The sequence below is a fragment of the Bipolaris oryzae genome (genome assembly GCF_000523455.1).
Source record: "Bipolaris oryzae ATCC 44560 unplaced genomic scaffold scaffold_338, whole genome shotgun sequence".
NCBI lineage: Eukaryota > Fungi > Ascomycota > Dothideomycetes > Pleosporales > Pleosporaceae > Bipolaris > Bipolaris oryzae.
The window spans coordinates 1-11,673 of record NW_006911614.1 but is presented as its reverse complement, the minus strand read 5'-3'; the positions used below and the strand labels follow the sequence as shown (position 1 = coordinate 11,673).

The following is an 11,673-nucleotide window of genomic DNA, read 5'->3' as shown; positions in this document are numbered from 1 at the left end:
TAAAGATTATATTTTTATATTTACTTAGCTTAAATGTACGATTGAAATATATCGTTATCATTGAGGTGATATTATCGTTGAGGTGATAGGCCCGTGCGGAGCACGGGCAATTTCATTGAAATTCTGCTACAGCAGCCGTTGGGCCCGAGTATATTTTATAGACTTTAAAATTAATGATAATATTAATTTTAAGAAAAACAAATCTATGATTTTAGTTAAGTACCTATATAGATGATATTATGATTTTGACTAGAAACATAGATATAATAAATAATTATAATAAAGATTATAAATTTTGGAACTAAATTTAAATATTATCTTATTTCTTAAGTACTATAAGTATAATTAAACTATTAGATAATTTAGAAAACTTCCATATAAACTTAGATCGATAAATCTGCTTTATAATCCTTACGAGTAGTAGTTTAAAGCTAGTTATGAGCTACTATGACCTTTTAAGTACCCAATTTCAAATTAATCCTTTAATTTCTAGTCATAGAATCTATTTATTATTATTTATAGCTTATTTAATACAAATCAATATTATAAGTTTTATATATTGGCCTTTATGTTAGTTATATTATATTTTATTTAGAAATATAAATTAGATTTAGGAGTTATTTAAGTCGATAAGCTTTCTAGAAAAGAAGCTTCAAGGCTTTAGTTAAATCTTTACCTAGCTTTAATTCATCTATTTATTGTTTATAAAATCTTCTACTTAGTTATTAATAACTACCTCTATTTATTCTTATCTAAGAAATCTTATATTTTAGAAATTATTTATTTAATCTCTTAACGATACTTTTTATTATAGATCTAGTATCCGCTAATAAGGTTAGAAACTATAAAAGAAAAATAAGGTTAATTAGCTATATAAAATAGTAACAGAGTGATTAATTCTTTATTAGCTATAGATTTAATAGAAATATAACATAGACACTTAGCTAAAGTAAATAAGACTTTTAATAAATTTTAAAAACTAAATAGCAATTCTAAAAAGAAATTTAAGAATTAAGAATAAGAATATAAGAATTGTAAGCTTTATCTAGATATAGTTATGAATTTACTAATCTTTAGAGTAAAATATTATAGCGATAGTATAGTAGAAAAGTAAGTATAAATCTACTTTATAGTAAAACTAAGATAACTATATAACGAAGTAAATAGATATTTTAATAATAATACTAACTAAGCTATATCCTAAGTAGATTTATTACGATTAGATAAATAATCTATAGAAAGTAGTGTATATAGAGATCATATTATGGTAAAGTTATGAACTATTAAATACCTTATTCCGAAATATAAATAAATATTCATAAATAGGAGAAACCCTTATCTATAGGTCTAGATAAAATAAATAATTAGTTTTAAAACCAAGCTAAAGTCAGGATTATATATCTGAAATAGAGAACTAGAATATAAATTTAACTATATTTTATACGTACTAGGTAATTAACCTTCTATGTATAAAGGTAAGTTCTATCTAATCTTATCTACGTTAATATATATTTATAAGTTTTAACGAGTGTTCTTTTTCTTATACTTCTACTCTAGAGTTAATTTTATAATTTAATTATAGTATATCTAAGTATTTATCCCCTATATACTTCTAAAATAACTAGTTCCATAAGTTATATAGTAGATAAAAATATAAAAAGGTATGTACTAATAATCTTAGAAAGCTAAGCTAATAACTACTAAGAAAAATAAGCTTCTATGATAGTCATATAGATCTATAAGTAATTATATTATTCATTTATACATTTATATATTTTAATATACTTTCTTTCTATTTACTTTAGATATATAATTATCTAGTCCAGCTTAAACTTAATTAGGCTTATTTCTTATAGCTACCTCTCTTTATACTTTTCTTCTAATATTTTTATTTTTAATAAGCTATAATATTAAGCTATATCATTATAACTTTGATTAAAGTTCTACTATAAAAGTTCTAATTATCGTTCACTTTAACTCAAGGCTATATTCTATATATAATACTAAATCTAGATACTAATAATTAACCTTCGGAACGACTTAATATATTTTGCTTATATTACTATTCTATCATTATTTATCAATATTATTAGATGATAATAAATTATATCAATACTTAAATTTTAAAGAACTTATAAATAGTTGATATACTATCAAGCTTTATATATTTTCTAAATAAATCTTTATTTTATGTTATTTATTAGATCTATAGAAATTAAGTACTTTAAAATAAGTCTATATACTTTAAAATAAACCTATAGGTATAGATCTATTTTTTAAGATTTTCTAGTGTTTTATTCTCAGCTAGTCACTTATATCTAATTATGTTTCATACCTAACTTTAGATTATGATTTTAATTTTCATTTCTTTAGTTTAATTAGTATTTTTAAGATCTTATTTAAAGCGAATAAATATGTAAGTTTATTATTTATCACTTTATGATTTAATATTTAATTTTCTATATAGAAATATAAAATAACTATAGAAGTGAGTTAAGTTTATAAGCTTTATTAAAAACCTTCTTTAGTTTATAGCTTTATCTTAACTTATCTATATTTCATCTACTAATTACTTATATTATCTACTTTCAGTTATCTATTCTTAGCTCTATCTATATTTCTATTATCTTTTCTAATTTCTTAAATCTATCATTTTTATCATGTCTCTATAAACTCTTGATACTATAAAATTAATAAATAGATATTAAGCTCTATTAATTAACAATATAGATAATATAGTTTATACTTAAACCTAACTCTCTAGCTACTTATTAAGTTATGCCTAAGTAACTTTAGAAACAAGAATGAATCTCTTTATATCTCTAAACACTAGTCTAATTTAGAATCGCTATATTTATATATTCATCCATAATATTAGGTAAAAAAAGATAACTCCTAGTAAAACCTTTTTTATATATCACTCGTCTAAAAACTAGCGGATCTTCACTCTAATGATATAATATTTAATACAGGCTTTTATTATATTACCTATGGGATAGAAAGGGGAAGTTTTACATAACGTCTAGACCCCGCTTTAATAATGGATATCACTTAACTCTCTCAGCTCTTGATATAGAGACATTGTGACCATTGATATAGCGGAGCTACTCTAGTCCTAGAATTTTAGTATTCTTTCACAGTAGTACTGCAGCGCAATGGAAGTTCTTACTCACCTATCGGGCGTTGTCGTTGTGCGCACCGCCTACGCCAATGACAACGACGACGCATGGTGGGCTGCTGCATTGAAGAAGCTTCATGACTATGCTACCCCATCGAATAGCGGGGCTGAGATGGATCCCGACGCATTTACGCTACATGTCATATCTGACAGTGCTCTTCTGCGCGGGGCTGACCATGCCTTAGTGCGCAAGGCCTTCAAACAGTGGATCGCGGATTTTGTTGGCCGGGAGAGCAATATAGCCGACGATGAAAACGAAGACTGGCACTCGGACGTCAGGCGCGATGTGTGCATTGTCATCGACGAAGCTGCACTGGCTTCGCTGCTAAATGCACCAGACTTTGTTCGCGACAAAGTCTCCAACCTAGACCTGGAGCCGTGGGTTACTGTAGTCGATGCTGAGGACCCAGCCAACATACCTTATCGCGGAGGGGGGCCGTACATGGGCTTCACAAATGCCTATGTGCGTGTCCTCAGCCAGCTGTTGGTTGATCTCGACTCGCAGTCTCTAGAGAAGCTGAGCCCAATTCGAGTCTACGATGGCCAGATACCGCTTTTCACTGGTTCTTCGCAGGGAAAGCTTGTGGATCCGCCTGATGGAGTGGAAGGGCGATATAAATTTCCCCGGGGAACGCCGAGGGGCGCACAGGGAGCGCAAGCTATGTTGGAAGAGATAAAGCGAGCGGTGGGGAGAGCGGCTATGGGTTGTTGATTCCGATGAGTTGGAAGGCATCAAACACAAGAGAACGGACGTGGCAGTGCAGTTTATACCTGCCCTTGTTCTTCCAATTTTGACTCGAACCTTGGATCAAACGGCCAGGATGTTACACGTCGGTAAAGGCAAGGTATCACTTTTATACTTGATTCTTCTTACAACACTAGGCTAATGCCATACAATTGATCTATGGTGATTTCTAGCTTTCTACTTCCTAGTTCTTTAACAACTCTCATTGGCGAGTGATTGTCTATAGTTGGTTCATTTGCCTGATATAGCACTTGTTGTTGTAATGCGGTTCCGCTTGCACTGTACTTAAAATCATGTACTGTGGCGTATGTTCAAGATAGCGACAGCAGAGTCCCCTGTTCGATACATGAATCGGGAGATAAAAGACCGGAAAGAAAGAGGATTGAAAGCACTCGAACCATATATTCCTTCAGTGAACACGATGCAGACATAATAGTTAATACAGAACCGACACATTAGTGAACCCTTCCTTGATCTAGCGTTTGCAGCCGTGTTCATCGGATCTAAGCAGATTGCAAACATACGACACAAGATTGATCGGCAGCATATACATACTGACATAACCATAAATAAGGAGTCTAACTACTATGCTTCGGATCGCCTTAGCTGGCAAGAGGCAGTCACTACTGATCGCATTCTAGAACTAGATACCAGCAGGGCTCTTCTCATCTGTAGAAGAGAGAATCTAGGAGGTGTTCCCTTCTGTATATGCATGATCTAACCTATAAAGCGTTAACACGAAAGTGCGCGAGACAAATTCATGTCGACATGTAGAGTTACTGCAAAATAGGAATCACGATGTGTGAGGCTACTACATAAATAAGCGCAATCTTTAAATGTTTTGCTTGGAGTATAGAAATATGTATATTGGAGCTGAGCGTTCTATCTAAATGCAGCCTATGAGCTATATGGATGGGCGGAGCATAGGACTCAAGGTAAATCCTAGCGTTTTCACTAGAATGCTATGGTTTCCCTACTTCGCATGTCTATGCTCTAGCCTTCTGAATAGCCAATTATTCACACCGTTATTATCCTTCTCATTTCCGACACTATAGCAGTCTCTGCGATCAATACTATCTCATCTTGAAAGCTAGACCTTTTGTGTCTTCGGATTTTACTCTTCCAACTGATGATAGCTTGCAAGGAATCTAGCAGCAAGTGGTGTAAAAATCTATAAACTGGAGTCGATTCTGGACTGCGCTCAGGAAAAGAACCATCAATCGAATTCGTTATTAGGAACATCTGTCCAAATGAGGTAAAGCCGACGATGAAATAAAGAGTAAAGAAGTTGATCTATTGTTTATTATGTAGCATCTCAAATCTTAGGACAATTATTCATTCTGTTGCAGGAGGGGTTATGGGGCCGGTAGCGCAATGCCTTGTTGCAATTAACTTTGTTACCATTGCCGTACAAGACTATGAGTAGATTTTTAAAGGCTTTATCCTACTTCTGGAATGAGTATCTGCATCCCCCTGGCAACCTAATCTCTATCATAGAGACTAAAATGACAGAGGTGTTGCGCTGGTTGAGTAACTCAAGCCAAGCTTCGATTCTGCCATTGAGCATTCCATGACTATCATGCCCCTCACAGTCCAATTCAAATACTGGAAGTTTAAGTTTAATGCTTTGGCGAAGACACTACTACTCTGTTATGGGAGCAGAGTGACATAGGCTTTATCAACGCTCGTGACGACGGTATCAGATGTTGTCCGCATATGAGTTTCCGTAATTGGAATGGATCTTTCTAACACTGTATAACATATCCGCACTACGAAGGCCGACTTAATCTTATTCCAATATATAACAAAGATGCTGAAAACAATCTTAAGAACCTAGAAGAAAGATAGAAAGCGAAAGGGAACCTTGCTCTTATCCACTCCTGGCTGAACCTCGACACTATCGACTGAGCGCGGCGCCGCCCTGCTCGCATCGTCGAAGAATGCGTGAAGAATACTAGGCACTAGTTGTTTCTAAGAAAAGATGCTTCTGTAAGCCGGAGAGGCATTAAGATGAGCACTCCACCGATGATATTAGTGATTGGTGAGCCAGGTTGCGGAAAGATATTCCCATCCTCAGCCGTAGTCGAGCACCTCCAGAAGAGAACGAACAGACACAGCAGATTCCTCATAAGCTTCCATAGCATTACACTAGCTACAAGCATCGACGTCCAAATCAATTGATGCACCGACTTCAAATGTGACATTTGTATCGATGATTTGGCAACTTGCCCAAGCTGACAGTCCATATCAAGATTTCCTAGTCAAAGCTTGTTAGGAAAATGTAGCAATTGATATCGTAGAGCATATCTAGCATAATCTCGTTGATAATTACGAACCAAAGGATAGAAGAACCTTTTAATAGTCATAGATGGAGTGGATAGCACAACTACCAGCTTATTACTTACATCAGTCAACGTAGCCCTGAGAAGCCATTTAACAAAGCGTCAATAAAAGGCTGGTCTACGACTTAAGTCATTTACAATAAACGCTCCTTATATCATCCAGGTTCCCACCGATGATAAAGAGGTGGTTGAGATCTCGCTTGTTCCTGGAACAGACAACAAAGACCTAGTGCCCAACATTGATGATGTCCGAGAGGGTATCAGCGAGCGCCTCCTGCAGCTGCTCATCTTTCAGAACGATACATTACTGACCGGAATGCCTGAAAGCTAATTGGTAAAACGCCAGTTTCAGAAAATGTGCCAAACTGTGTCTGGCGTCTCGATGTTTTGTTCCGCGATTTTGAGCAGTGTGTCAACCAACGGGAGCTTGACGAAATCCTCGAACAATTGACGGAAAATGTCCCAGTCAAGATTTGTAGATAGATCGAGAGATTGGCTAAGACTCTGCATTACGATGAGATACTGGTAGGTAATGCATTGTTAATGTGCGTTGAGGGGTTTTGCTCGATTGGCTATCCGTTCACTCTAGATTTAATCGAGCATAACATTGATATGTCACTCGATACACTTCGCTTCTTCACTCTCAAGACGCAGATCGAGAAGTGGTATCATACTCTCTTCATAGTGAATGCCTATAACAGCATCACCTAGCGTTACGAGATGATGAATCGACATTCAGTCGAAAGTGCTAAGGACGACATCATCATGGACGAGATTCATCAAATGCAAGGGAAATCTTACGATCGATATGGTTTTGTGGACTTCCTCGAAATCGGAACGCGGCCGGCATAAGGCTATCATGCGGCTTGACGTTGGCGAATCTCACATTAGTATCCTATATATGCCTTCTAAAGTTCTCCGCGAGTATCATCAGAGTTTTCATATCGATCGAATACGGCAATTTGCTTACAAAAATCTCTTTCGGGTTATCGAGCAGGCTGACGTTCGCAAAGCATCAGCTGAACAAATGCAGTCGATAGTAGGCTGGTTTGTGAGGCTCCCTAGAAGGGGCGGCATAATTGATGAATGGAGCAAAGATGAGTCCTTAAAGGCGATGATGGGCGTCTGCTTTCATGAGGTTCGGGAAAAGGTTGGTTCCTGGCTATCCGATCAACAGGTTCCCAATGCTTTGGAACATCGCGATGAGAAGGGCTGGCTTCAAAATATCAAAAGGCGATTCCTTTCAGGCTGTTAAGTGTTGGGACTCCACGATGGCTATATAAGGGCAGATATAAGCGGGAAAAGGTTTCTTATTTCATACCAGAAAGTACTACCGAAGATTGAACTAAGAACATCTCGACAGAGACTCTGCTGAAAGCTGCATCAAGAAAGCACAGCATGGTTGGTTACAACTAATGTGCCCTCAGTTGGAGAAAAATTTGATAAACAAGTGCATGACGGAGCTGCATACGCCCACCATAAAAGATTCAGACAGGGATTGGCTGAAGGCAAAATGTCAAGGGGTCCGAGAATCGGAGCTTTGCAACGAGTAGGCGAGGGGGTTCATCAAAAGAGACCGTGTATAACCACAGGATCCACTACACAATGTTCCTCAAGAGAACCTAATTTAAGTTCAACCTGATATATCGCCAGGATTAAGAAAGACTCCTGTTATTTCAATAGTACAGGGCTGGTTGAAATTCTCCTACTATACTTTAGTGTTTTACATCGAAACAAACTTACTAGCAGAGGGTAAAAGTAGGCGCGGCGATGGCTAATGGTAGCAACTAGCAAAACGACTAGGCAAGAGTCAAACAGGGCGCAAGAGCAGGGTGGCGTAAAGTTGTAGGGAAAGGGAGTCGGGTATTGCTTTATAACTGCACACCCCAATCGTTTCCCAAGATGCATGCGCCGCCCGCTAGCAGGGGATCATCCATCGCTCATGTCACCTTGACACACCACCAGGAAATCAAGAACCTTACGACCTTGGACTTGAATGATTGTTTATTTAACCACAAGGTCATGATGCCTAGTATCTGCCTATACTGTTCTATTCTATACTCGACTTTCTCTTCACAGAATCCGCTGTCCAGCTCGACCCGTCCGTGGCCGCCAGAAGTGCCTGGTCATGTCCCGCCTGCCCAGACCTGGGTTGGGTGCATTCAGCGTTGTGTTATACGTCGCGTTGGCTGGAGTCACGTTCATCTGGATGGTTGCGTTGCCCTCCCTATAGGTGCTCGTTGGCGTGCCCACCGTCATGTAGTCGTGACTAAGCTTCTTCTTGCCCGTCGCAACATCGACCCGCTTCAATGCGCGCTCAAACATTTCGAGCGACACGAGTGGCTGGTAAAAGGGGACCTCGTGGCCCGATTCGTAGATGCGTACAAACGAAAAGAGGCCAGACTGCCTCACCTGCCCGTGCACAATACCATCGCTGCTGCTAATGTTCGTAAAGCCGGCCTTCGAGTACCCCTTGGCCTTGATTTGATCCGCCACGACTTGACCACCCAGCCAGTTGCAGTTGTAGTCGCTGTTCAACACATTAGCAAATCGTATCCTAAGGATTTCTTTCATGATATTGTCCAAACTTACGCGTCTCCATAGTAAAGCATGACTTGAACGCCTGCAGCAAGCAGCTTCTGGCATGCCTCAATCGTGCCCGATTCGCGACCATCGTCGCCCGTGTTGCCAAATGACGAGCCGACTGTGCTAGAGCTGGTTGAGAAGTTCTGGAAGGCTCCAATTGCCTTCTGTACCTCAGGCAAGTTGAGGTAGCTTTCAAAATACGCATACGGAAACGGATCCGGAGTCAACTCTCGCATGTCGTATTCGTCCCGTCCGCTGTAGATATCGTACATGTTCTCCACCTTGGAGGCACAGAACTGATCCGCCGTCGCACACACCGAGTTGCTGCCTTCCTTGTAGCACTGCTTAATTCGGTCAACGCAGTTGCCTGGGCCGTACAAGTTGTTGAACCATTCGTCCTTGACTGTCTGGTTGTACGGATCAAAGTCGTACGTGTTGCCAGGATACACGCTATAGTTGTAATAAGCCTGATACTGAACAAGCGGGTCAAACCACCCATTGCCAATCAACACGTTGTCCAACTCAATCTTATGCGCACCAGGAATCTTTTTTGCATTCTGATCCAGGAAATAGGCGTTAAATACGGGCGCATAGTGTCCGCCATAGCTCTCCGTCGCAAAGTTGACTCCATGGCGCGAGTATTCGGGGAATGCTCCCATGAAGCCCTGCAGTGTCTTCCACATGTTTGGCGCCGCCCCTTGGGTACTGTTAGCCGTCAAGCTAACATCTGGCTTCGAATACGTTCCGCATGTTCCATATGTTGCAGCATAGTCCGGACATGTCGCGTTTGGTAGCTCAATGATGTAGGAACCGTCATTGTAGCCTGGGATTGGAATCGAGTACGAAAGACCGACTTGGGTAGGTTCATCGATGAAAAGCATATTACTAGCGTTGGACCACGAGTATGGGTTGTCATAGGGTTTCAGATCCGGTCCAACGCCACACGGCCCCAGTTCTTGAAATAGCCCAATCATGGAACTCGACCCGGGCCCTCCATTAATCCAGATCTGCAAACAGAAAGGTTAAACCAAACCTCGGCATGCGTTTGCAAATAAACAAAACACTTACTGTCAAAGGAGCCTCTTTTGGATCCTGATTACGCGACTCGAAGAACCACCAGAAAATGTGTTGGTTTTCCCCGACATCTGCGTAGCCCGAATAGCTCTTCACATCCGGGTTCATTTCACAGATACCAGCCGGTACCTGCTTGTAGCGAACGCTGACATTTGCATAGCCCTCCTTGGTGATGAGATCTGTAGGCGCAGGCACAAATTGCCCAAGCGCACCCGCTGCCAATAAAGGCGCGGCCAGTAGCTTACTCACCCTCTTCATTATGGGGCTTTTTGAATGCAGATGGCTGTGGTCACTACATGTCAGCGTGTGAATAAAAGAACAAAATCTCAAACTCTCATACCTCTTGGATACTTGGGAAAGCTTTGCCGCGATCGATGCACCCGAGGAAAAGGAAACAACTCGGTAGAGCGCAAAACAGCGTACAGGGCCGGAATATATGTATCAAGGCTATGATTTCAACTTAGTTCCGCCCTATGCATCTGGTATCGTTCCCACCTTCTCATGTCGGCTAACTGCCTGCTTATCGTTGTACTAGTAGCTAGGATCATGAGCCTTTTAGGCGGCCTAAGCTATGGTTGACATCATTTATCGACCCTATCTGCAGCGTGGATTTTGGTTAGATCCACAAACGGCAAGGAAGGGTGCAGTAACCGTTGCCCGGCAATGAGTCGCAGCCATGTGCAGCACCAAAATCAAAAAAAAACTCAAATCAAAGTGGCATAGACCATTAAATGCCCCGAACGGAAACTTGGAAAAGAAATGAAAAGCCAGCATTGATCAACTACCCCGCGCGACTCGTACACAAGCATACGACGCTGAGAGCTTGGACGAGCTTAATGCCGCCGCCAAGGACGCGTTGGCTGTATTTAAGTCGGGATCCTAGCCTAGTCAGGCAGGTACTACTGTACCTATACGAAATCCCGGCCGTTTAGCCCGGCATCCACAACCAGTCCAGCCTGAGTTTTGCCGATCCAATCCATATGCACCAGTGCTGCTGTTATCTATGCAATGACATGCGTCATCGGCCGAGCAATATCACGTTTCGGCCCTATACTTACTAGAGTAAACTCAGAGAAATAGCGCGGTAGATTTTGTTTGCGATACCAAGGAACCCGCAATATCAAGAGCTCAAATCTCTCTACTAGACCAAACGTAACTTCTCGATATCTGAGACTCATTGCAAGGCTCTAGTTAATAGAGCGAAGTATTGTCATTCCAACAATAAAGAAGCTTGTTGAGTTTCCTGTTGATGAACTACCATGTCAATTCAAGAGTTATGAATACCGTGTCGGGCTACTTTGCATGGCTTGTTTGTGCTAAGACACTAACTGGCAAAACACTAGACTCTAGATATATAGAGCTAATCTTGCTGAACCGAAATTGAACGTAAAGAATCGCTCAAGGCGATTCTTCCAAGTTCCTTCTCTGGTTGGACAACTTGCACCATGATGTGTTTGTCTTATAGTAGCCTTGATCCATGCCTAGCGTGGTACCTCTTTGCGCATTGTATGGCGCGTTTGCTTTAACCAAGGGTCCTATAACACACACACACACAATTTATTTACGCCCGGCGGCCGCGCCGAAAGGGCTACTAACGCTAGTCTAACTTTACACTTCCTATGCTACGTCTTGGTCTCCTTAGCCCATATGTTTTCTTTGGCCCCCTTCTTTATATAGCTTATTATCCAAGTCAAAGCCCTTACTTACTATCTTAGAACGCTTCTTCTCTACCTACTATTATTCCTTAT

General features: G+C 39.9%; 2 protein-coding genes across 2 annotated transcripts; one reads left to right on the top strand and one right to left on the bottom strand.

The window, feature by feature from the left end:
• Positions 1-3,143: 3,143 nt before the first annotated feature.
• Positions 3,144-3,890, top strand: COCMIDRAFT_110629 (uncharacterized protein; the record flags this gene model as incomplete). The annotated part of the gene is made up of 1 exon (XM_007695519.1): positions 3,144-3,890. A coding segment is annotated over one exon (747 nt), but the record flags the coding sequence as incomplete, so codon positions are not given.
• Positions 3,891-8,338: 4,448 nt separating this feature from the next.
• Positions 8,339-10,183, bottom strand: COCMIDRAFT_10204 (uncharacterized protein; the record flags this gene model as incomplete). Its single annotated transcript, XM_007695518.1, has 3 exons — positions 8,339-8,795; positions 8,858-9,858; positions 9,920-10,183. The coding sequence occupies 3 exons, from the start codon at positions 10,181-10,183 to the stop codon at positions 8,339-8,341; spliced, it is 1,722 nt and encodes a 573-aa protein (XP_007693708.1).
• Positions 10,184-11,673: the final 1,490 nt, after the last annotated feature.